The sequence below is a fragment of the Anolis sagrei genome, chromosome 5, assembly GCF_037176765.1.
Source record: "Anolis sagrei isolate rAnoSag1 chromosome 5, rAnoSag1.mat, whole genome shotgun sequence".
In the NCBI taxonomy this organism is placed as follows: domain Eukaryota; kingdom Metazoa; phylum Chordata; class Lepidosauria; order Squamata; family Dactyloidae; genus Anolis; species Anolis sagrei.
Genome location: NC_090025.1, coordinates 61,902,165 through 61,925,920, shown reverse-complemented (window position 1 = coordinate 61,925,920; position 23,756 = coordinate 61,902,165). Strand labels below are relative to the sequence as shown.

General features: G+C 40.4%; 1 protein-coding gene across 4 annotated transcripts in view; it reads left to right on the top strand.

The window, feature by feature from the left end:
• GPM6A (glycoprotein M6A) overlaps positions 1 to 23,756 on the top strand; it is a 238,465-nt gene that overhangs the window by 83,052 nt on the left and 131,657 nt on the right. Inside the window, exon 1 of one of the 4 annotated variants that reach the window (XM_060778689.2) lies at positions 10,124 to 10,652. The exons of 2 other annotated variants lie outside the window; for them this stretch is intronic. In XM_060778689.2, coding sequence (XP_060634672.1) covers positions 10,616 to 10,652 — 37 coding nt within the window. In that variant the 5' untranslated portion in view covers positions 10,124 to 10,615. Of the gene's footprint in view, positions 1 to 10,123; positions 10,653 to 23,756 lie in introns of those variants that run through there. One more of the 4 variants, XM_060778692.2, reaches the window with a different exon arrangement.

Below are 23,756 nucleotides of genomic sequence, written 5' to 3'. Positions count from 1 at the left end.
TGTGAGTCAAAAGTCAGTATAAGGCAAATACAAATGGCAAATGCCAATAGGTCTATATACTCTGATTGCAGATTACTGTGTCAGTGTGTCAATGCCATGACACTTTTTCATCAAGCCAGCTATCATGCTTGATTGCGCTGCATAGTATCTGGCTGGGATCAGTGCTTGGATGAAGATGAAATGGTTGCAGCTCAGTTCAGACAAGAATTAGGCTATATTGGAAAGTTCAATGAACTAAATAATTGAACACTGAGTGGGCCAAGTTTTGAGCATCCTTTTCTCTTACTCACTCATTCTGTCCTTCTCTTCTTAAATAGGAGCTTACCTAACTATTCATTCTTTCTTTCTTTGCCAGAAACTACCCAGGGTTTCTTAAGTGACAGGACACATCAAGACAGAACCTACATAAAGATAACATTTCCCCCTTCAACAAAGATGTTACCTTTGATTTATAGCCCTGTGGAGGAGTACACTTTATATAGAATCAATACTTTCCAGTTGCAAGCTATCACATTTCTCTCAGCATGTAAACAGGCCTGCATTACCTGTATATCAAGGACTGTAGAGCAGGGGTTCTCAAACTTTTTCAGCTGCAGAGCCCCTTTGAAGTTCTTTGTGAAACCCCAAGAAATGTTTATGTATTTTATTATATTTTATATATAATGTATATATATCAGGCATGGGACAGGCCAGTGGCAGATGGGTGAAGAGTGTTTGAACTAATTCACACGGTGCAAAAAACCAAAAAAAACCCCCAAAAAAACCCCCAGGAAATACAGAATAATACAATATTTAAAATGAAGAACAATTTTCAACCCCCTTCTGCCATGCAAGAAAAGTAGAATCAATGCACCCCCAAGAGAGAGATGGCTACCCAGCCTTTGTAATAATAATAATAATAATAATAATAATAATAATAATAATAATGAAACCCAAGAGCCCATCCAGTCCAACCCTCTTCTGCAATGCAGGAAAAACACAATCAAACCACCCTCTGAGCAGAGGGAGGGAAATAGGGTTGAGAAAAAGAATCTGTGAAGAAGGTGGTGGGAAAAGGTCCGGTCAACAAGGAAAAGAGTCTGGGAAGTGGGGGAGAAAGAGTCAGGATGCTGCTACTGTTTATGGCAGCTCAAAACTTTAATTTCTCTGCATTTCTAAGGAGGAAAGAGGAGGAAGCAGGAAGCAGGAGCCCCTCACTATCACCTGTGAAGCCCCCAAGGGCTCCATGGAGCACAGTTTGAGAACCCCTGCCATAGAGGAAAAAGTAATGAGAGTAAGAGAAAAATATACCCCCTTTGTTTGTACTCTCACCTGATACTAAAGATCTCTTGTAGATTTGCTACGTCAGCAGCATCTCATTCGGATTTCTGCAACCAAATTGAACATAGGTCAAAGACTCCATGTGATGTCACAGATTGGGATGGAATTGTTTCTAGGTTTGCTGACTTTAAAAACAAGCATAGAGCAATTTGTGTAAACGGGCCCCTAATATGGGTGAACCACAGTTAATGGGGTGGTATGGCAACCCAGAGATAGGAAAAACATTTTCTCATGGCTAGCCAGTCTGCAAAATGTGCCCAGCGGTTGTAGTGGTTACCAGAATTCCTGTTAGCGCTTGCATCATTTGTGTAGATGCTGTTGATGTAAAAGGCTTACTACTATCCCTCTGGCAAGGGGGGGGGGGGCTTTGTGTCTCTTCTGACTCTATGATTCTATGGGTTTTTCTCAGGCCTTGAGCTTGAGTCACCAAGGATTGTACAAGAAGAAAGCTTGTGAGTACCTGTGCTGGTGTTTAATTCACTTCGTTACTCCAAATGTATATATTTATTGCCCCCCCCCCCCAATCCCCTTCATGTTTCTGGCTTGTTGATGCACTTATGGATACAAACACTGAGTGAGAGAGGTCTCTTGCCTATTGTGAATGGTTGAAATGGGTACCTAGACTTTAAAGCAAATTCAAATCTTTAAAATTACATTTCTTTCTCTAGTGTTGCCCTGAGCTTTTTCTCCTTGCCCTGGAGAAGCATGATAAATCCCTGGGACTTCAGCTCTGAGACCTGTCTATATGCAACAAATTTCCCACTACATTGTTTTATGGTTGTATTTATTTAAGTCACCATGTCACTCTGTCAACATCTGTAACTGATGTGCTATTTCTTAGTGGAAATGGCAGCCACCAGACTGCCATATTACTGGATATCCATTTTTCAGAAAGACACATTTGTTCACTTTCATTATTCAAAATTCCACAGTAACACTACATTTTCCAGATTTCCAGTTCACAATTCTTACATGATCTAGGCCATCCTATGTACAGCACTTAACACATGTGAGCTGCAGCATCCAACTGGAAATTTAATTGTATAATTGCAGACTTTGTCCAGATAAATAAATTTATGTTATTAGTTCTGAAAACATTTTAAATGGTCATTATATGTGTAACAATACATGGAGTTACACTACATGGGAAATGATCACATTTTCTGTACTATGGGAACTCCATCTTGATTACAATATGATGTCAATACGATAAACAATATGTCCAAAATGAATGAATTGTGATGATTTTCCTCGACTGGTTAGTTCTGCTAACCATGTTAGTACCATTTGACAGAACAACTCCTAACTCCACCCTCCTAACTCCTGAAGCAAGGCTGCAGATAAATGAACGCCATGTATTTTCCTATATATGATGCATCACATATATGACATTTTCTTGCAAAAACATTGTGGCATCAATTTGATATGTTCTAACTAGCTGTAGAATGATTGACAAAAATAATGACCCTTTTTTCAGGGACTTAGAATATTAGGTACAATACACTACACCCCCAATTCTGGGTCTGGGTCTGAGTATTGTAAAATATAGCCATAAACACTTCAGAAATTCATTGGAATTCTTATGAGGTTAGAAAATACTCTAGACAGTCCAAGTTTTTTTTTATAATTCGGGATGGAAACCAGGTGAGAATTTTGAGAACCTCTGTGCGGGACACTGACGTTTCCTCCTAGAAGTCCATAAAATCCTAACATCAACCACATTTGTAACATGCTCACACACACACCAGAAAGTAATGTCCAACCTGGATGAAGTTTCCTTATGTGAAGAAGGGGAAGAGCAGAGCCAAGGTAACAAGACCCAGTCAGTGCCACAGCAAATTGGTGGCTGTGTTTTTGAAGCAGATTCTTTATCATTCAATATAGACCCTAATGAGATGGAGTTATAGATTGAAGCCCCATTCACACTATGCTATAGCCCAGGATCTCATCCTACATTATCTGCTTTAAACTGGATTAAATAAGACCCCACTGCCAGATAATTTAAGATAAACAGATAATCTGGGATCAGATTCTGGGATATAAGGACAGTGTGGAAGGGACCAGAGCTATTTAATCCAGAATTTCATACACATAAACAGCAGCAACAAAAGTGCAGGAAAGGCTTTCGCCTGCCTTAAAAGGGGAACCTGAAATAATTGGGTCAGCTGTGGTATAACATACCCATAGCTCTTTTTTTTTTTTTGGTGCAAAACAACAGCTCCACAGTCTCCATTTGACACTGTATGACATTCCCTCTTCTCTTGCTTCCTAAACTTTGGCATGCTCCTTGGACTCTGCTTTGTGGTCATTCTGTGATTATTATTTTATCTCTTGAACTTCCTTCCATCCTTTAGCCATGGTCTGCTTCAGCCACACTTCTGTTCTTATGAACCCTATGTATGTATGTATATATGTATGTATGTATGTATGTATGTATGTATGTATATATGTACATATACTGGCTAGGTTTCTCTCTCTCTCTCTCTCTCTCTTGCAGCATAGATACACTCACCAGTTCATGTGCCACCCTGGAAGATGACAGATCATTATGAGTAAAGCAAATAAGTTGGATGTTTCTAGTCTGGTCCAGTTCCTCCAAGTGTGACATGTCACTTCAAAGGAAGGAGGCATGCTGATGTTGTCTGCAGTGAAACAAAGTTACTGATGGTCTGTGAGATGCTTGAGGAAATAGCAAAATTAGCAATGGTGATCATTACGCCTCATAGTAGTTGGGACATTTTAGTGTGTTTTCCCAATTGATTAGTAACCTCTTTTAATCTCTCATGGACACATTTTAACAAGCAAGAGAGAATGGGAAAAGGGTGAAAGGGGTCTTGAATAAAGGACATTGGGTAGAGTGTCAGCAAGAGTTAATAGAAAGCAGGATACTTTTGGGGTGGGGGCAGAAAGAACAAGTGATAGTTATCAATAGTGGAATATTGCAATTTGCAACAAGCCTGTTCTGATTGCATTTGAGTAATTAAATGAGTTAAAAGTTGAAATCTCTTGACAGTGAACCAAAACCACATATCTAGGGCGCTTTCAGACAGCCCCTTTAACATGAGAGTTCTTACAATTAAAAGGGACTGTCCAGATGACATCCTAGGCAAACATGAATTAATTTGCCACAAACCAGAAAAACCCTGGTTTGTAGCAAATAAATTTGTTAGTAGGTTTATTAAACCCACTACTTCCGCTGTCTAGACTGCTCCCTCAAAAGTTCCAGGCTTTTGAGGGGGCAGTCCAGACAGTAATTCCGTGATTTCTGGGCTAAATTATCCCGGAAAACCACAAAGAGACCAATCGCCCTCTGGAATGATTCTTACCTCGTAGACCGAAGGAGAAGCCTGGAGTATCAGTAGTCAGGACTCCCATTTTGGGAGTGTCAACTAAGGAAGCAGACATCTTGGGAGTGTAAAAGTAGAAGAGAGGAGGAGCTGAAGCTCTTTTTTGATTGGTCAGGACAGAAGGGAGGAGTTTAGCCCTGAGAGGGAAAAGTGTCAGCTTCACAGAGAGAAGGGAGATGAGTTTTGGGAACAGAAGAAAGGAGAGGTATTTTTGGGAGCTTAGATTTTTCTGCCAGAGAGTATTTGTGACAGGCAAGGCTGCATTATTTGGCCAGGAGAGTCAAAGTAGTCACCTGGGGTGCTTGTGTGGGTTTTTACACAAGTGGTTGGCTCTCTGGGTTGGAGTAGATTAGCTTACAGAGGACTCTGCTTAGAGTGTAGCTAATTGCTTTGGAGACAACATGTTCAGGTTAGTCTGGGGAACTTACTGCTACTGTGTTATTGTAGAGTGAGAAGTTTTACTCATATCTAAGTCAAGTAAGCTGTTTGAAGTAACCATCAAGAATATCGTACCTCAGTAACCATTCAAGCTTGTGCGCCTCATTAAAGAAGATAGTTGTTTGTTCAATATTTTAAATAAACATTTTCTCTAGTTCAACTTTTAAAGAAGCCTCAGTAGTGATTCATTCCTCTGACACTATTTCTCGTTATTTTAACATCTTTACTTCACAGTAATCGTAAAGGAGCTAAGGGAGAGCTGGTGGGCAGGAAGAAGATTACCTCAAGGAAATCATTGGTAATATCCTAAAGTAAATTAGGTGGTGGCAGCGAATCTACCAAAGTACCTACACGTTACCTCATGCACATATAAACGCTCCATGCCAAGAAACATATTCCCTTAAATTGATGTACATCTGTGGGTTTAGTAACCAGGATCCTTTATACTGGTGCCAGCAGGTGGGATATATTCTAAGGTATAATACCAAGATTACTTTATAGTTTTGTCCAGTGGTGGGATTAGCAATTAAGATTCTTTAGACCCTCCCAAACCCCTTTTAAAAGTAAAAGAACTTACCCGGCCTCTATTAGAGTGGTGTTGAGCTCTCCTGGTGCGTAGGAATGATGTGCCAGGAGGAGGGGCAGGAGCAATTTTCTTCCCCCCCCCTTCTCATCGCACGTCATTCCTACATGCCAGGAGACCTCTGGCACCACAGTAATGGAGGCCGGGTAAGTTCTTTTAATTTTAATGGGGGTTTTGGGAAGGGGGTTTGTGTGTCCAAGTGTTCTCCCAGAAAGATCCAGGAGCTCATCTGGACACCTGCCTCAGAAAGGATGTGCTTTCTGGGGCATGTTTAGATTAGGACCCAGGAACATTCACATTTTTTAAACACAAATGTTCCCGGAGTAAATGGCTGTCTGGAAGTGCCCCTAGTTTCCTCCTTCTGGGCTAAGGATGTCTTTCACTTACAGATTATTACTGAGCTGGGTGATTTGCTTGCTGAAAAAAAATTATGAACAAGATTGAAAGTTTAAAAGCAAAAAAATTACCTTTTTAATGTGGTTTTTGAAATCTATTAGTGAACAAAACAAAAAGGGTCAGCAGAGTAACTGGCTAAATGTGAGTTAGCTTCATGCTTAATTTAGTGACTATTACCCAGGAGAAACAAGTATGCAAGTAGTTACATATTTCTTTCCTGCTTTAATAGCCACTATTGAACTACGAAGCTGGCTTAGAGCCCAGTTACACTAAAGATTGACAGATAGGCAACTGTATTCTCATAGACAATTTTGTATCTTTACTGCTGTAAGTAAAAGTAAAATACTGTTGGAGAAATAATTTCATAGTTGTCCTGAACTTCTCAAGTATTCCAGACTGCTGCTGATATGCTTGGTTAGGTTAGTGACATCTAAAGCTGTCTTTTAGATAATGCAAACAAAATATTATACTTGAAATAAGTTAGAAGTCCAAGAAATCAAAGTTGAGATTACCATGTCCAGGTTACAATAGGAACTGTGTGTAGCCCTAAGACCTATTTTGTGTGTCACAAAGCCTCCAGGACGCCTCCCAAATCTCACTAAATATGGGTCCCAAATCATCAGGTTTCCTTGATCTCCAAAATCCCTTGCTGAAAGAATTGAAAAAAATCAAGTGAAACTAAGTAAATTAGCTGAAAATGCAGAGGTGTGATATATTTGAAAACCATAGGGTGAAAACTAGACCCCATTCTTGATGTAGTTGGCCTTTTCTTTATATCCGTTTTGGGTGGTCTTGCAACTACAGTCCAGGAAATCCATAGGAAGACTAGAATGAGTTAAGATCCTATGTTATCAACTTTTCTTTCCTGAATGTTTTCTTCATTTTGCCCACAGAGTAGTATAACTTTGGGATACACATTGAAGGCTCATTGGCAGATGCACTGTACTAGGCTACATGCCATGTGACCTACCAACACTTACTAGGTAGTAAGCACCACTGAACACAGAGGAACTTACTTATGAGTATGCGTGCACAGAACTGGATTGTTAATAAAACAAGGAGTTAGCAAAGTTTGTCTTACAGGATCACAGAATAATAGAGTTGAAAAAAACCATATGGGCCATCATGTCCTGCCATGCAGGAAAAGCACATTAAAGTATTCCCGACAGATGGCCATCCAGACTCTGTTTAAAAGTTTCCAAGGAAGGAGCTTCCACCACACTCTGAGGCAGAGAGTTCCACTGTTGAACAGCTCGTATGGTCAGGAAATTCTTCCTAATGTTCAGGCGGAATCACCTTTTCTGTAATTTGAACCTATTACTCCGAGTCCTAGTTTCAAGAGCAGCAGTAAACAAGTCTGCTCCCTCTTCCTTATGACACCATTTCACATATTTATATCTGGCTATCATGGTTACTCTCAACCTTCTCTTCTGGAGGCTAAACATACCCAGTCCTTTAAGATGCTCCTCATAGGGCATGGTTTCCAGACCTTTGATCATTTTAGTCACCCTCCTCTGGACACCTTCAATAACTTGTCAATAACTCTTTTGAACTGTGGGACCCAAATTGGACATAATATTCCAGGTGAGGTCTAACCAAAGCAGAATACAAAGGCACCATTACTTCCCTTGATCTAGACACTAGACTCCTTTTGATGCAGCCCAAAATCCCATTGGCTTTTAAAATTACTGCATTACACCATTGGCTCAACTTTGTCTACGAAGACTCCAAGATCTTTCTCAGACGGACTGTTGTTGAGCCAGGCATCACCCATTTTGTATCTTTGCATTTCATTTTTTTTCTGCCTAAGTGTAGTATCATACATTTGTCCTTGTTGAAATTCATGTTGTTAGTTTTGGCCCAGTTCTCGAATTTGTTGCGATCATTTGAAACTCTGATCCTTTTCCTCTGAAGTATTAGCTATCCCTTTTAATTTGGTGTCATCTGCAAACTTGATGAGCACACCCTCTAAAACAGTGGTTCTCAACCTGAGTTCTTATGTGTTTGGCCTACAACTCCCAGAAATCCCAGCTGTTAGGATTTCTGGGAGTTGAAGGCCAAATCATCTTGAGACCCACAGGTTGAGAACCACTGCTCTATACCTTTATCCAAGTCATTAATAATGATATTGAACAGTACTAGTCCCAGGACCAACCCCTGCAGTATAGCTGTCATAGGCAGACCAGGGCACAGTGGACAGAATAAAGCCATAGTATTCACTTGCCTATATTTGATTTAGATTGCATAAAGTTGTTGCTTGAGGTAATCTTGTACTATTTCAGTTAGTGACCCTAATCACTTGCAATATATCACAGTATTGACTTTGCTACTCTTTAGCCCAGCTGTGATTAGTTTGTAAATGCTACAATTAGTATTTGTTTAGTATTGAAAGGAATATAAATGTCAAATCTCATTGTGTTAGTCTGAATTCAAACATCATCCAAGTCCACGACTATTTCTCCTGACCCTAGGACCATTACCACTGGGTCACGTAGGAAGGAATGCATGAACCAGCTGAGTAAAATACCACTCATCTTATATATTAAATGGCATGTTTTATTCATATTTTGCTATATGGAAACAGGAAGGACTAATGAAATACACATGATGTGTTTTCCCTTTGAACTCCCTTGCGGTGTGTTGAACTCCAAAGTAATTCTCTTGTCACCCAATGATCTAAGGTACGGAAATGTAAATGCACTTCCCGACTGCAGTGTTCAATCAATTTGCATTCAAAATCAGATTGCAGAACTCCACAAATAAGTGGGTGCTCCCATGATGTACTTAACCTCTGCCATCCCTTTTTCTTACACCATATTGAAATTATTTCTGTGTGTTGGGTAGGTAGATATTATGTCTTTGTTTATCAGATAAAATACAAAGACTGCAATTCTTGGTACGTTGAAACAAATGCACATCCCATTGAATCTCAGTATTCATATGTAGGATTGCAATGCTAACAAGTTAAATGCATTTATATGTGACAGAATGATTGACAACTGGAAAATAGAGGGAGAAAATGTGGAGGCCGTGACAGACTTTGTATTTCTAGGCGCAAAGATTACTGCAGATGCAGACTGTGGCCAGGAAATCAGAAGACGCTTACTTCTTGGGAGGAGAGCAATGTCCAGTCTCGATAAAATAGTAAAGAGTAGAGACATCAGACTGGCAACAAAGATCCGCCTAGCCCAAGCCATGGTATTCCCTGTAGTAACCTACGGATGTGAGAGCTGGACCATAGGGAAGGCTGAGCGAAGGAAGATCGATGCTTTTGAGCTGTGGTGCTGGAGGAAAGTGCTGAGAGTGCCTTGGACTGCGAGAAGATCCAACCAGTCCATCCTCCAGGAAATAAAGCCCGGCTGCTCACTGGAAGGAAGGATACTAGAGACAAAGTTGAAGTACTTTGGCCACATCATGAGGAGACAGCAAAGCCTAGAGAAGACAATTATGCTGGGGAAAGTGGAAGGCAAAAGGAAGAGGGGCCGACCAAGGGCAAGATGGATGGATGGCATCCTTGAAGTGACTGGACTGACCTTGAAGGAGCTGGGGGTGGTGACGGCCGACAGGGAGCTCTGGCGTGGGCTGGTCCACGAGGTCACGAAGAGTCGGAGACGACTGAACGAATGAACAACATGTGACATTCCAATTAATTCAGAAATACCGTGCTGAATTTTTCACATAAGAATACGAGTATTTTTTAACCCAATTTGGAGAAGTATAATTTATTAAAAGAGCAGATTTGTCAAAAATGGAAAGGCTATATTTCATGGGGGATATATTCTGTTCTCTTGTTGACTTGATTGTACTACAGAAACATATATGCTATATAATCCCTAGCAGACTCGTGCCCCCTCCAAACTGAATTGTGTTGCTGTGTTTGCATTGTTAAAACCATTTCAATTTAAATGGAGAATAGCACATGTTTAATAGAAAATGCAGTAAAATACTAGTAGTCTATGGGAGAGAGAGAAAAAAAGTCATGCAGTATTGCAGCATCTAAAGCTACAGGCATCTGGGCTTTCCCATTTTGGTAGCAAATAGGGGGAATTATAGGTTCTTGGTCTGCTTCAGGGAGACACCCCTCCATCTGTTCACATGCAGCCTGTTTCCAATTTAAAGCACAGATTTCAATGCAAACATCAATTTCTCCCCCTCCCCGTTTTATATGCAAAGCGAGCCTTATGAATCACAGTGACACTGCTACTGAGACCCCAACCAAATCCTTTCCCCCTCCCCAGCCAAAATTCACAGGCTTTTCGTTTGAATACCTGCTTACAGTGGCATACAATGGACAGCTTTGAGAAGAAAAATTGATAATCTTCACGGAAGAGTAATTTGAATGAAATTACACTTGACAGCCCGTCTCCAAGCAAGCAAGGAGAGTGAGGGGAGTCTTAGCTAAGCTCCGAGGACCTGCTTAAGCTCGTGCTCTTGAAGCTTCGCAAGGAAAATAAATCCACAGTTTTGCCAACATCTGAGTGAGGCTTTTGATTAAACCTGTGCAGCTGTTTCTAGTGAAGAAAAGGTAGCCATGGAAGAAAATATGGAAGAAGGACAGACACAAAAAGGTATTGTGATAAACTAGTTGGGTTTTTGGGGGGAGTTGCCTCTCGGTTTGTTCTCTCTGTCTTTGCACAATTGCAAAAATCTTTGCAGAGATGCTTTTTCTTGATTTCTTCTTCTTGGTCATTTGTAGTTCATGCGGCAAGATAGCTTACTAGCATTTTGCCACATTGTTCCCAAATAGTTCAGTCTTAAAGAATTCACACGCTAGTCCTATATGTAAAATACTGTGAGCATTTAATGCAAAGTGTTTCCCAGACAAGTCTTTGTTAACCTTCATTTATTTCATGTTTTCACGCTTGTCTAGCTGGGTCAAGGGAGCCCAGTGTGAACTAAGAGAGAGCCACTCACACACAACATTTGCAGCTAGTTGCATTTAACCATCTAACAAAGTGACCATTATTTGACACCTCTGAATGGGCTTCCAGTCTAAACAAAGACTCTTGAGTGGATTTTGCAAATTTGTGGTAGAGCTGTCTCTATGTCTTTCTTCTCCTCCCTTTTTCTCCTGCTATCTGTTGGACGAGCCTTGTTGTGTGGTGTACAGTGAGAAAATGGTTCTAAATGTCGAAAGATCGTGGCTTGACATTCTCTTTCTTTCTGATTATGTTCACTGCATCTTTTTTGTTTCTAAATAAAATGTAAAATGATGAGTATTCATGTATTATTGTATGCATAATTTCTTGTGGACATTATGTGTAGTGGACATTACAGCATGTGCCACCTTTAAAAAGACACATTGTGTTTATTGCCCTGCACACCAGGTGATAGCTCTGCATTTTTACTCTAGCTAAAAGTCCCTACCTCTTCCCCCGCCCTGCCATCACCTGCATCATCCTCGGTTGTTACATCAGTGCTTTTTGTGTTGCTCTGTGCATTAAAAAGAACACATTAAAGCACATATTTTGTATAATCATTGTAATGCGAGTATATCGAAGTCCGATGTCCATACAGGGACAATCTACCTCAAAACAGTTTTCTTGCAATTGCTGTGGGATCTGATGAAAACACCTCAGTATCCCAAACCCTCAATCTTGTTATTGCATCTGTGTTCCAGCTTCCATATCCATGTTCAGTCTGCCTGCTACATGTAGATGCCATGCTTTTCTCATTAGACCTGACCCACTTAAACAGCATGCAGCTTTTCAATGTTTACTAACTCTCGGTACAGCAAATTATCATGGATGCCTGCATTTTTCTGTGCAAAAATGAAAAAAAAATCACCAGTAATTTTTTGCATGAATTTGAAGAATGTTCAAAACACTGTGTTTTCCCAGAAGGTATTTCCGATGCTGAAGGTATAAGCATATGTGCTGGCTGACGCTATCAAAACAAGCAATTTCATCATCAGCTCATAAAAAGAGATTAGCATTTGCGTGCATTAAATACAGCTTTCAGATCCTGCAAACAGTTTGCACTAAATACATTTTTTCAAAGCTTGTGGGGAAATGGTACCCAATTGTTTTTATCTTCGAAAAATTGGAAACGGTCCAACCTGGCCACAAATTCAAGATGACGAACCCAAAAGGAAAGTCAGGGCAAGTGGTATAAAAAGGAATTGCAGGGCATCTTTGGAAGCACCACTAAATGTATTCACAGTTAATAAAATGTGTTTTAGATAATAAATTATTTTAACAGTTTGGCATTGTCAAGGCTACATCTTTTTTCAGATGATGGACATTTGAAATAACCAATGGCCACACAAAATGCTGTGAGCAATAGTGTAATGTCTCCCCATACAGTATGCTATGTGGAAGATCCCTTTGCTCTTCCATGCTCACAAAAATGGGAAGGTTGCAATTATTTTTTAAAATCTGGATTGCAGGGGGAAATGGTTATTACCCTGACATTGTTTAGGAGCAGAATAGAAAGCATGAATGCTAAGCACTAATGAAAAATTGCAGTTGAATACATATTTTGGAAATGTTGGTAACAGTATCCTGAGATGAGATTATTATGATCTGAAATGGAGAGATGTTTATGTGACAATGAAATGCAATATAGTCCCTAGAGGTATTTAAGAGCTATTCCTACTTTTGGTGCCCTCATTCCTAGAAGTGATTTTGTACAGCAGGATGTTGCTACTATTTCATGCGTTCCTGAGCCTTCATTATATGTTGTGGTGTGATTGTTTAATACTGGCGGAAAACAGACCGTCTGTAATGTTAATCGTGACAGAATTACACAAGTGCTATTGTTTTGTATGTGCTGCCATCTTAACTGGAATATTTTCTCTCTCTCATTCTCCTCGTCTTCTATATAAATTGTTTTCCTGCCTACTGCACAGCAGCATGTATTGCGTCTCCACTGCACACCACAACACTGCATGTAGCTAGCAGCCATGATAGTTTCATGTTAATGTAGCTCACAGACCTGATGCAAATTGTTGCAACAAATGACATGTTATTACTTGATCAACAATCATATCTGTGTACCACTGACTGAGAAAAAGAGCCAATTGAATAATGTTGTTAATTCTACAGTCGATTCGACGCCATTGCTTGTGCGCATAACCATTCACCCACACTCATGCACACACATTCACATGAGCATATGTATTTCTGCTCTTTATATTTAATACATGGCAGAAATCGATTAGTTTACTTCATAGTAGTATCATAATATCAGTCCCCAGGTGAAATTTCACCTTTGCCATAAACACACTAGGGACACACTTTTTGTAGTATTGCGTCTAGTAATACCATGTTACCTCATTGAATTTTTGCAGTGTGTTACCTTTTATCCGTGTTGTAAGCATTATAGCTGGATAATACCTGGGAAGTGTAAACAAGTCATCTTCTTTGGGCTGTTAACATTTGCTAACATGAGAATCAGTGCAATCTGTTAGTGTGATATAGTAGCCAAGAGAGCAGGACTGGGGCTTGGGAGTTCCTGACTATAGTCCCCACTGAGCCATGAAATTCACTTGGTGACCTTAGGGCAGTTGCTTTCTCCCCTTCTCTGTGTCCTTCTCTGTGTGCGTCGACTGTTTTGCAAGGTTGTTGTGAGGATAAAATGACGTATGGAGAGTTGTTTGCAGCCTTGATCTCATTGGAATAATAGTGTGATAACTATCATTATATTTATTTAAAAGAGTTTTCTTGGCTTTTTTGGAGCCTCAAGTGTAAAACAGGTAGCATTGGACGAACCAGTAACAGATGACTGTCTCTTCTTCAAGTCCTCCTTTCTTTCCCTATTGAAAATGCAAATGGTTTATTTCTATACTAAGATACTATTAATTGCATTCAGCAATATCTAACATACTGAAAAGAAAGATAATTGTGTAAATGTCAATTTTGGCCATTTTTACAATAGACCTCCATTACCTACTTGCATGAAATTTTTGTTTATCTAGGTTCACACTGTAGCTCTGTGTCTTTGAACCTGTATGTGAATGATGATCTGAATCAATTAATTGTGTATCCAGATGTTTTGGGTCTTCTCCAAGCCATGAGAATAAACAGTATCCTTTTCAGTATTCAAGTGAAGAGAAGCCCTTTCATTTCTATAGTCCACTTGTCCTTATCCTGAGACATAATAAAGTCACTAAGTAAAATTCTGGCTACAGAACTCAGTTTTGTGTTCACTGACCAGATTAGCTAAGTTCAAGGAGACACTGAGAAGGAGACCAAGACAGCCTGTATTTTTTCATGCTGAATTCAGATTATGTGAGCGGTTTCTAAGACTCAGGGCAAAACTAAATAGCATGCTAAATGCTTGAATGCCTTTGCTTGCCTATATTTGTGTGACCCCCAAACAATCCCAAACATCACAGCAGTCCTCCCTATCCAATCAGAACTAGAGCATTGAGATATAAGGGTGCTATGTTTCCCTTGAACCATTTCCTCAGTTCCACTGGCTCATTCAAATTCTAAGATTGTCCACAGGAGGGAAGCTGCTATGAGCAAAACCTGCAGAATCCCATGCAAGGAAAATATTTTTGAGAAATGGGAATGGTAGGAGTATTAATTTGGAAACAGCAGCAGGAGAAAGAATCAAGACCCTCTCTGCATGATAATCTGGGTGCCCTCTTCCATGGCCATTTTATTTTCAATGCAAACTTACCTTGTTTAGTTTGCACCTTTGACAGGTCGCAAAGTGACACATACCCTTTGTAGCAAAAAGTGGAGATAGGAATTGGGGAATATTGGAGTAAGGACCTCATCTCATTGATGTTTTTCAGCATCCTGGGATGGTTTCAAGACTTTGGGAGGACGGAGCCCATCATATGACGCAGGCCTACTTCCAGCAGGGCTCTGTTCTCTCAGTGTCCTGAAACAATCTAAGGACGCTGCCTAGAGAACACAGGAGGCTTCCCATGTTCTCATTGACAAGAACAGGGCTAACACGGAGGTAAGCCAGGTAGTGACGCTTGTTCCCATGGGATGTGGAAGCACTGATGTGGGCAATGTGGTGTGCGGGGTGACGATTTCCCCCACTGCTGGCTGGATTCACCACGCTGCCTGGTGAATTTATTTATTTATTTATTTGCTATATTTATATACCGCCGTTTCTCAGCCTAGCCGGCGACTCAACGCGGTTTACAACATAATATAACAATCAACAGTATACAGTTAAAAGCATAAAAAACATAAAAAACATAAAAGCACAATTCATACATCAATACCAATCCAGTTCGACTCTTAACTAAAAACGTGATCCAGTTCGTCATCCATGTTGCCAGTCTTTTAGTCAGTTACCATTCGTTGCATTGGGTTAACCAAATGCCTGCTTAAACATCCAGGTCTTCAATCTTCTTCGGAATATCATCAATGAAGGGGCTGATCTTACCTCCAAGGGCAGGCCGTTCCATAGCCGCGGGGCCACCACAGAAAAGGCCCTGTCTCTCGTACCCGCCAGCCGCACCTGTGAAGCAGGCGGGATAGAGAGCAGGGCCTCCCCAGAAGATCTTAGGGTCCTGGCGGGCTGATAGGCCGAGATACGTTCGGATAGGTAAGTTGGGCCAGAACCGTTTAGGGCTTTAAAGGCCAACACCAGCACTTTGAATTGAGCCCGGTAGCAAATCGGCAGCCAGTGGAGCTGGTGCAGCAGAGGAGTTGTATGCTCCCTGCGCTCCGCTCCCGTTAGTATCATGGCTGCCGAACGTTGGACTAGTTGGAGCTTCCGGGCCGTCTTCAAAGGCAACCCCACGTAGAGAGCGTTGCAGTAGTCCAAACGGGATGTAACCAGAGCGTGGACTACCGTGGCCAAGTCAGACTTCCCAAGGTACGGGCGCAGTTGGCGCACGAGTTTTAACTGTGAATCCCCACCCACATCACTCACTTTTTGGACCTCAAAGTGATGAGGTCCTAAGAAATAGAGCTTGTGGACACACAGCAGAGTGTGTTTATCTCCAGAACCCAATATATTCCTTATTCAATAAGAAAGACTGGTAAAGATGAGTCAAGAGGTTCCCTCAGCATTCTATCCGCCAACATCAACTTAGGATCACTTTCCCAGCAGTGGTTCTCAACCTGTGGGTCCCCAGGTGTTTTGGTCTACAACTCCCAGAAATCCCAACCAGTTTACCAGCTGTTAGAATTTCTGGGAGTTGAAGGCCAAAACATCTGGGGACACACAGGTTGAGAACTACTGGCTTATAGGATCCATGGAAACAGCAACAAGAGGATTTAGGGGAGGGTGGTGTTCAAGTGTAATCTGTGCTCATGGGAAGAGATTTATCAAGAGTTTGGCATTTGTCTTGGCTGGTCACAAATTGCATAAGACTTGCAGTTTGTAGGTCTTTCCCAGATCAACAACCTCAAGATTTGTTGGATTACAACTTCCTTTCTTTTCTTCGAACCCGTTTAGCCAGAGTTTTGCAAGCTTTTGGAAAAAAATTCCCAGAATCTCACAAACAAATGTCTTGTGTCCATGCTTGCAGTAAAATATTAACAAGGCATTTCCTATGCAATCTGGGAACAATGTAAGTTGTAGCCCAACACATTTGGGGAACAACATATTGAGCAGGCATGGGCAAACTTTAGCCCTCCAGGTGTTTTGGATTTCTATTCCCACAGTTCCTAACAACTGGAAAAACGGCTGGGATTTCTGGAAGTTAAAGTACAAAACACCTAGAGGGCTGAAGTTTGCCCATGCCTGAAATTGAGGAAGTCCATAGCAAAATGAGAAGGTAATGATGAAGACCAATAGGACTGAAGAGAGTCAAACTGAGAAATATGCATGTGCTGACTGTACAACCAGAAAAATATCCAGGTCTTAGGATCTGAAAATGAGATGGAAGAGAGGATAGGTCAGAACCCATCAACAGTTCTTCAAGCCTAACTTCAAACTGATCACAAGTTGAGGATTCTTTATCAGAAATATTTGAGACCAGAAGTGTTTTTGATTTAGATTTATTTTTGTGTGTGGAATAACTATACTTGCATATATGCATATAATGAGATATCCCAAGATGGGATCCAAGATATAAGAAGTCTAGATAATTGATGCTCAATGTGTATTAGAGATACCATTAAAATGACTGCTGGATGACATTCAAACCTTTTATTTATTTTTTGTCATTTACTACTGCTGCTACCCCACTTGCTCCTCCAGTGCATTTCTACCCAGCTCCCTGGCCATGGGATGTTTGCTCAGTGGTTGTTATTTTGTTTGGATGAAAAGCCAAGACTGGGGATTCTTTTATACTATAAAATTATGACACATTGTTATTATAGAACAGTGGTTCTCAACCTTCCTAATGCTACAACCCCTTAATACAGTTCCTCATGTTCTGGTGACCCCCAACCATAAAATTATTTTAGTTGTTACTTCATAATTGTAATTTTGCTACCGTTGTGAAGCATAATGTAAATATCTGATATGCAGGGTGTATTTTCATTCACTGGACCAAATTTGGCACAAATATCCAATACACCCAAATTTGAATACTGTTAGGATTGAGGGGGATTGTCATTTGGGAGTTATAGTTGCTGGGTTTTATAGTTAACCTACAATCAAAGAGCATTCTGAACTTCATCAACAATGGAATTGAACCAAACTTGGTACACAGAACTCCCATGACCAACAGAAAATACTGGAAGGGCTTGGTGTTTTGGAGTTTTGGAGTTGTAGTTCACCGATATCCATAGAGCACTATGGACTCAAAAAATGATGGATCTGGACTAAATTTGGCACAGATACTCAATATGCCCAAATCTGAATATTGGTGGAGTTTGGGGAAAATAGACCTTGATATATGGGGGTTATAGTTGCTGGGATTTATAGTTCACCTACAATCAGAGTCTTCTGAATCCCACCAATGATAGAATTGGACCTTTGCACACAGAACCCCCTGACCAACAGAAAATGCTGTTTTTTCTGATGATCTTTCATGATCCCCCCCCCAGGGGTCCCGACTCCCAGATTGAGAATCATGTGATTTTTTTTGAGGCACAAGAACTTTCTGGTGGAAATTTCTAAATACAACACTACAAATCCCATATGATAGAACCATATCATGTTATATTGAATCATAAAGTACTATTAAAACACTATAGTAGAAAGAAAAATACAAAAATCTTCAGCAATCATGACTTGCTAGAGTGAGGTCAGATTTAAGGGAAGGCTCAAAGTGTTATGAATCTGTTCTTTATATCTCTTTGTCTTGGGCTTGTCTTCCCTTGATGAGGACTCCAAGCTGCGAGACTTTGAAAGATCAGTGCTCATCTGGTCTTCCAGTCTAGACTAGAGCTTGAATATATATTTTTAAGACCACAGCTGGCAGACTCTCCCAACCAGTGTAGCTCTGATTTAGACATCTACTTGAGCCTTCTTTAACCATGTTCCAAAAGCTGAGTGAGCAATGCCTGATATATTAATGACACTTTGTATTATATATTGTCAGAGACATACCAGAAGTGTGTGAAAATCTCTCCATAACATTTTGTACATTGACTCAAAAATAAATAAATATTGATCAGGAATTCTAAAATCTGAAATATTCCAAAATTCAAGATTGTCCACATGGGTGGCTGAGAGTGAGATCATCTCGCCTTTTATTTCTTATAATTCAATGTGCACCAACTTTGTCAATGCATATAATTATTATCTTTGGGCTAGGCATATAAACTATATACAAAACATAAATGAATATGTTTAGACCTCGGTCTCATCTCCAGGCAGCGCAGAGCATTGTGTCCTCCATCTCTGAAGCCAAGAAAGATCAGTGGATCAAGTTGATCACAGAGGTCGACATGGGCAGGAGCAGCCAGAAGGCGTGGAGGCTGCTGAGACGGCTGAGCAACGATCCCTCACAAACTAATACCCATGCCAACATAAAGGCAGATCAGATAGCACACCAACTCTTGAAGAATGGGAAACCCAACCTTGCCACCAAAGTAGGAAAGAAACCAATAGCCAGACAACCAGAGATTGAGAACAATAACCTCCATGAACCTTTTACATCTACTGAATTGGACATGGCTCTCAACAAATGTAAGAATGGCAAAGCAGCTGGCTTGGATGATCTACGGATGGAACAAATCAAGAACTTTGGTCCAAAAGCAAGGCGCTGGCTGCTGGAGCTGATGAACAACTGCACTGCATCCTGTCAGATCCCCAAAATCTGGAGGAAAGCAAGAGTCATCGCCATCTTGAAGCCAGGCAAAGACCGTAATGACCCAAAAAGCTACAGACCAATCTCCCTGTTGTGCCACCTCTACAAAGTTCTGGAGAGACTTATTTTGCATAGAATTATGGAAAATATAGACCCCTGTTTGATCCCACAGCAAGCTGGCTTCAGAAAAGGCAAAAGCTGCACATCGCAAGTGCTGAACCTGACTCAGCACATAGAAGATGGCTTTGAAAGGCAGCAGATCACAGGAGCTGTCTTCATAGACTTGTCAGCAGCCTATGATACTGTGAACCACCGCCTCCTCCTGAGAAAAATGTAAAATATCACAAAGGACTACCACCTCACCCGCCTCATAGGAAACCTACTACAAAACAGGAGCTTTTTTGTTGAGTTCCAGGGCCAGAGAAGCAGATGGCGGAAACAGAAGAATGGCCTGCCTCAGGGGAGCGTGCTTGCTCCATCCATGTTCAACATCTACACAAATGACCAGCCACTGCCAGAAGGGACAGAGAGTTTCATCTATGCTGATGATCGTGCCATTACCGCTCAAGCAGGGAGCTTTGAGATGGTAGAACAGAAGCTCTCCGAAGCTCTAGGCACTCTTACTGCCTATTACAGGGAAAACCATCTGATCCCTAATCCATCTAAAACACAGACATGCGCCTTTCACCTTAAGAACAGACAAGCATCCCGAGCTCTGAGGATTGCCTGGGAAGGAATCCCACTGGAGCATTGCAGCACACCCAAATACCTGGGAGTCACTTTGGACCGTGCCCTGACCTACAAGAAGCACTGCCTGAACATCAAACAAAAAGTGGGCGCTAGAAACAACATCATACGAAAGCTGACTGGCACAACCTGGGGATCACAACCAGATACAGTGAAGACATCTGCCCTTGCGCTATGCTACTCTGCTGCTGAGTATGCATGCCCAGTGTGGAACACATCTCACCACACTAAAACAGTAGATGTGGCTCTTAACGAGACATGCCGCATTATCACAGGGTGTCTGCGACCCACACCACTGGAGAAATTACACTGCTTAGCCGGTATTGCACCACCTGACATCCGCCGGGAAGTAGCAGCCAATAGTGAAAGGACCAAGGCAGAGACATCTCCAGCTCATCCCCTGTTTGGGTATCAGCCAGCACGTCAACGACTTAAATCAAGACATAGTTTTCTTAGATCTACAGAGACACTCGCTGGAACACCCCAGCAAGCGAGAGTCCAAAAGTGGCAGGCCCAAACCCAGCACCTCAATTCATGGGTGATACCAGATGAGAGACTCCCCCCTGGGCACTCAGAAGACTGGGCGACTTGGAAGGCGCTGAACAGATTGCGCTCTGGCACCACGAGATGCAGAGCCAATCTTAAGAAATGGGGCTACAGGGTGGAATCCTCGGCATGCGAGTGCGGAGAAGAACAAACCACTGACCACCTGCTGCAATGCACCCTGAGCCCTGCCACATGCACGATGGAGGACCTTCTTGCGGCAACCCCAGAGGCACTCCAAGTGGCCAGATACTGGTCAAAGGACATTTAACCAAATACCAAATTTGCAAAATCTGTATGGTTTTTTTTTCTTTCTTTCTTCTTTTCCCTTTTCTTTTTAATCTCTGTGTTTGTTTTGCTCTGTTAGAATTGTAATACAATGGTTGCTGATGACACGATAAATAAAATAAAAATAATCTCCAAAATATCTCACTATGTACATATATGCAAATACATAAAAAAGTGTAAAATAACAAATATTTCTGGTCCCAAACATTTTGGACAAGAGAGAGTCAACATGTAATAATATCTTACTGAATTAGAAAAATTAACTACATTGTTTGACATGTGCTGCAGAGAATTTGGAATCTTGCAAAACATGATGAATGCATAATAGAAACAGGCCATTGTACATTGATTTATATCCAAAGTGTTTCTTGCTTAAGTTTTAATAATACTAAATTTTACTTGGTTTTTAACGATGGAAGAGCTAGTTCATATACCATTTTATGTAGTATTTTAAGGGGGCATCTCGCCATTGATGTATGTAGCATAGTATTTTAATGGTGTATTTTGTGTTGTATTTTATAATCTGTTTTTATGTATTTATTTGTCCTATATGTGAAAGATCTATGGTCTAAGTATTGAATAAACTATAGCTACATTAATTATGTATAGCTTTGATTGTTAACACAGCAGTCATGTTGACAAAAGACATTATTTGCTGGATTCTTTTGTCCTATTGGGTATTTTGTCTGTGGATGGCTGTGTTTCAGAAGAAATTGTTCAGCAGCGACAATGAAGTATGGATTATGCCATTGTTCCTTCTTATATTGTATGTTTCCCACATATAAGCTGTCAGCTCATTTGTTTTTGGTCAGCTCATTCTTTGCAGTGTTGCCCTGCTTGTGGAACACCCTCCTTTCAGAGACCTGATTGGTGCCATCAATGACGTCATGTCAGTGCCGAGTAAAAACATGGCCTTTCTGATCTAGCTGAATTTGTCCAAATCAGCACAACTGTTACGACTGTAAATTGTGTTTACATTATTTAACTGATTTAAATGGTCTTGTCTTATCTTGTCAAGTTTTTTCGCAAGCTTTTAGCAAGTTACATTTGTGATGATTTTATACTGTTTTAATTTTTTAAACTCATTTTATTGCCAAGTGACCATATGTTGTGGGATAAACATTTTAAAAAATACACATACAGATTGAGCATTCCTTTCCCAGAATTCTGAAAACCAAAATACTCAAAAATCTGAAATTATCCACATAGGTGGCTAAGGTGGTGAGACCTTTGCTTTCTGTTTTGCTTTGCTAATTTTTTTAAATGTTGTGTATAAAATATCTTCAGGCTGTGTAGTTAAGGTGTATATAAAATTTCAATGAATTTTATGTTTAGACTTGTCTCCAAGAGATGATATTATGTAGTTATATACAAATGCAGGTATTCCAAATTTTAAAAAAATCCAAATCCAAATCAGATAAGGGATACTCAACCCCCCTGTCTTTTCACAAACACACAATGGACAATGTATTAGAAATCTCACATCAGAACAACATATTTTATGTGTGGCCAAGACCCCAAAATAACATATAAAACAACTCTGTATTTAAGCAAATCAATATGATTGAGAACCACATATGTGGGGCTGATTGGGGTAAATTGTAGGAGTGATAAGAAAACATGATGTATATACTCGGTTTTATCAGTTTTATCATATTTTATCATATTTATTTACTGTATTGTTATGTTATAAGTGTCTTATTTTAACTTACATAGAGTGCAATCAAGTCTTATCAAGCACTGTTGTTTGTTTTGGTATTGTGATATGGCCTAAGGGCTAATCAATAAAAATTACTACAAACACACACACACACACACACATGTCTTCCATTCACACAGCTATTAGACATCATTATATTTTGTTAAAATATTTATACCTATTTTAAGTATACAAGTAATAGATAAAATGTGAATGTAACCGACACGTGTGTTGGTCTAGCTTAGGTTGGTTTCTCACATGGTGCAAAAGGCCATATGCTGTATTTACTCAATTCTAATGCTCACTTTTTTGACTAAATTATCTTCCCAAAATTAGGGAATACAATGGATTCACATAATATGGTCAATACTTTTTTGGGTTTCAGAGTTTTGAGAATCGAGGTGCGCATTTGATTTAATGGTGCATTAGTCTTGAATAAATACGGGGCACTTCCTCATACAGAAAAAGTGTAAAGTAGTATACTATTTGAATAGTAGGTCAATGCTGATGATTCTATAGTTGCCTCCACATCATCTGAAAGCAACATTTTAGCTCAAGGAGTATGCAGTTTGGGCCCATTCACAGTACAGGCAGTCCCCAAGTTACAAACATCTGACAAACATCCCCGAGTTACAAACAACTCATAGTTAAGAAATGGGATGAGACCACAGGAAGTGAGAGAAACCTACCTCTCAGAATGGAAATTCAGCCCTGGAAGAGTTATCATGGGGAAAAGGTATTTCCATTGAAGCTTTCCATCAATCCTCGTTTCCACAACAAGCCCAATTTTTCAAAATCCAATTATCTCAGGGATGGAAAATAAGGTGAAATCTTACAGATAAAACAAATGCAATAAAAATCCAACTATCACAGGATCAGAAATGAGGTGAAATCTTCTAGATAGGAGCACAGACAGCAAAACAAACACCACGGGGGTGCTCACTTTCCTCTAGGCTACCCTAATCTCTCTCTCTCTCTCTCTCTCTCTCTCTCTCTCTGTATATATATATATGGATGGAGTTACCCTTAAAAATGTACCTGTTCTAACTGACATACAAATTCAATGTAAGAACAAATCTTCAGAACCTAGGTTGCTCTAAATTTTTCATGCTGTATGACCATGTTCCAGAAGCATTGTCTCCTGATGTTTCACCTGCATCTATGGCAGACAACCTCAGAGGTTGTGAGGTCCTTTGATGATGTCTACCATAGATGCAGGTGAAATGTCAGGAGAGAATGCTTCTGGAACATGGCCATACAGCCCGAAAAACT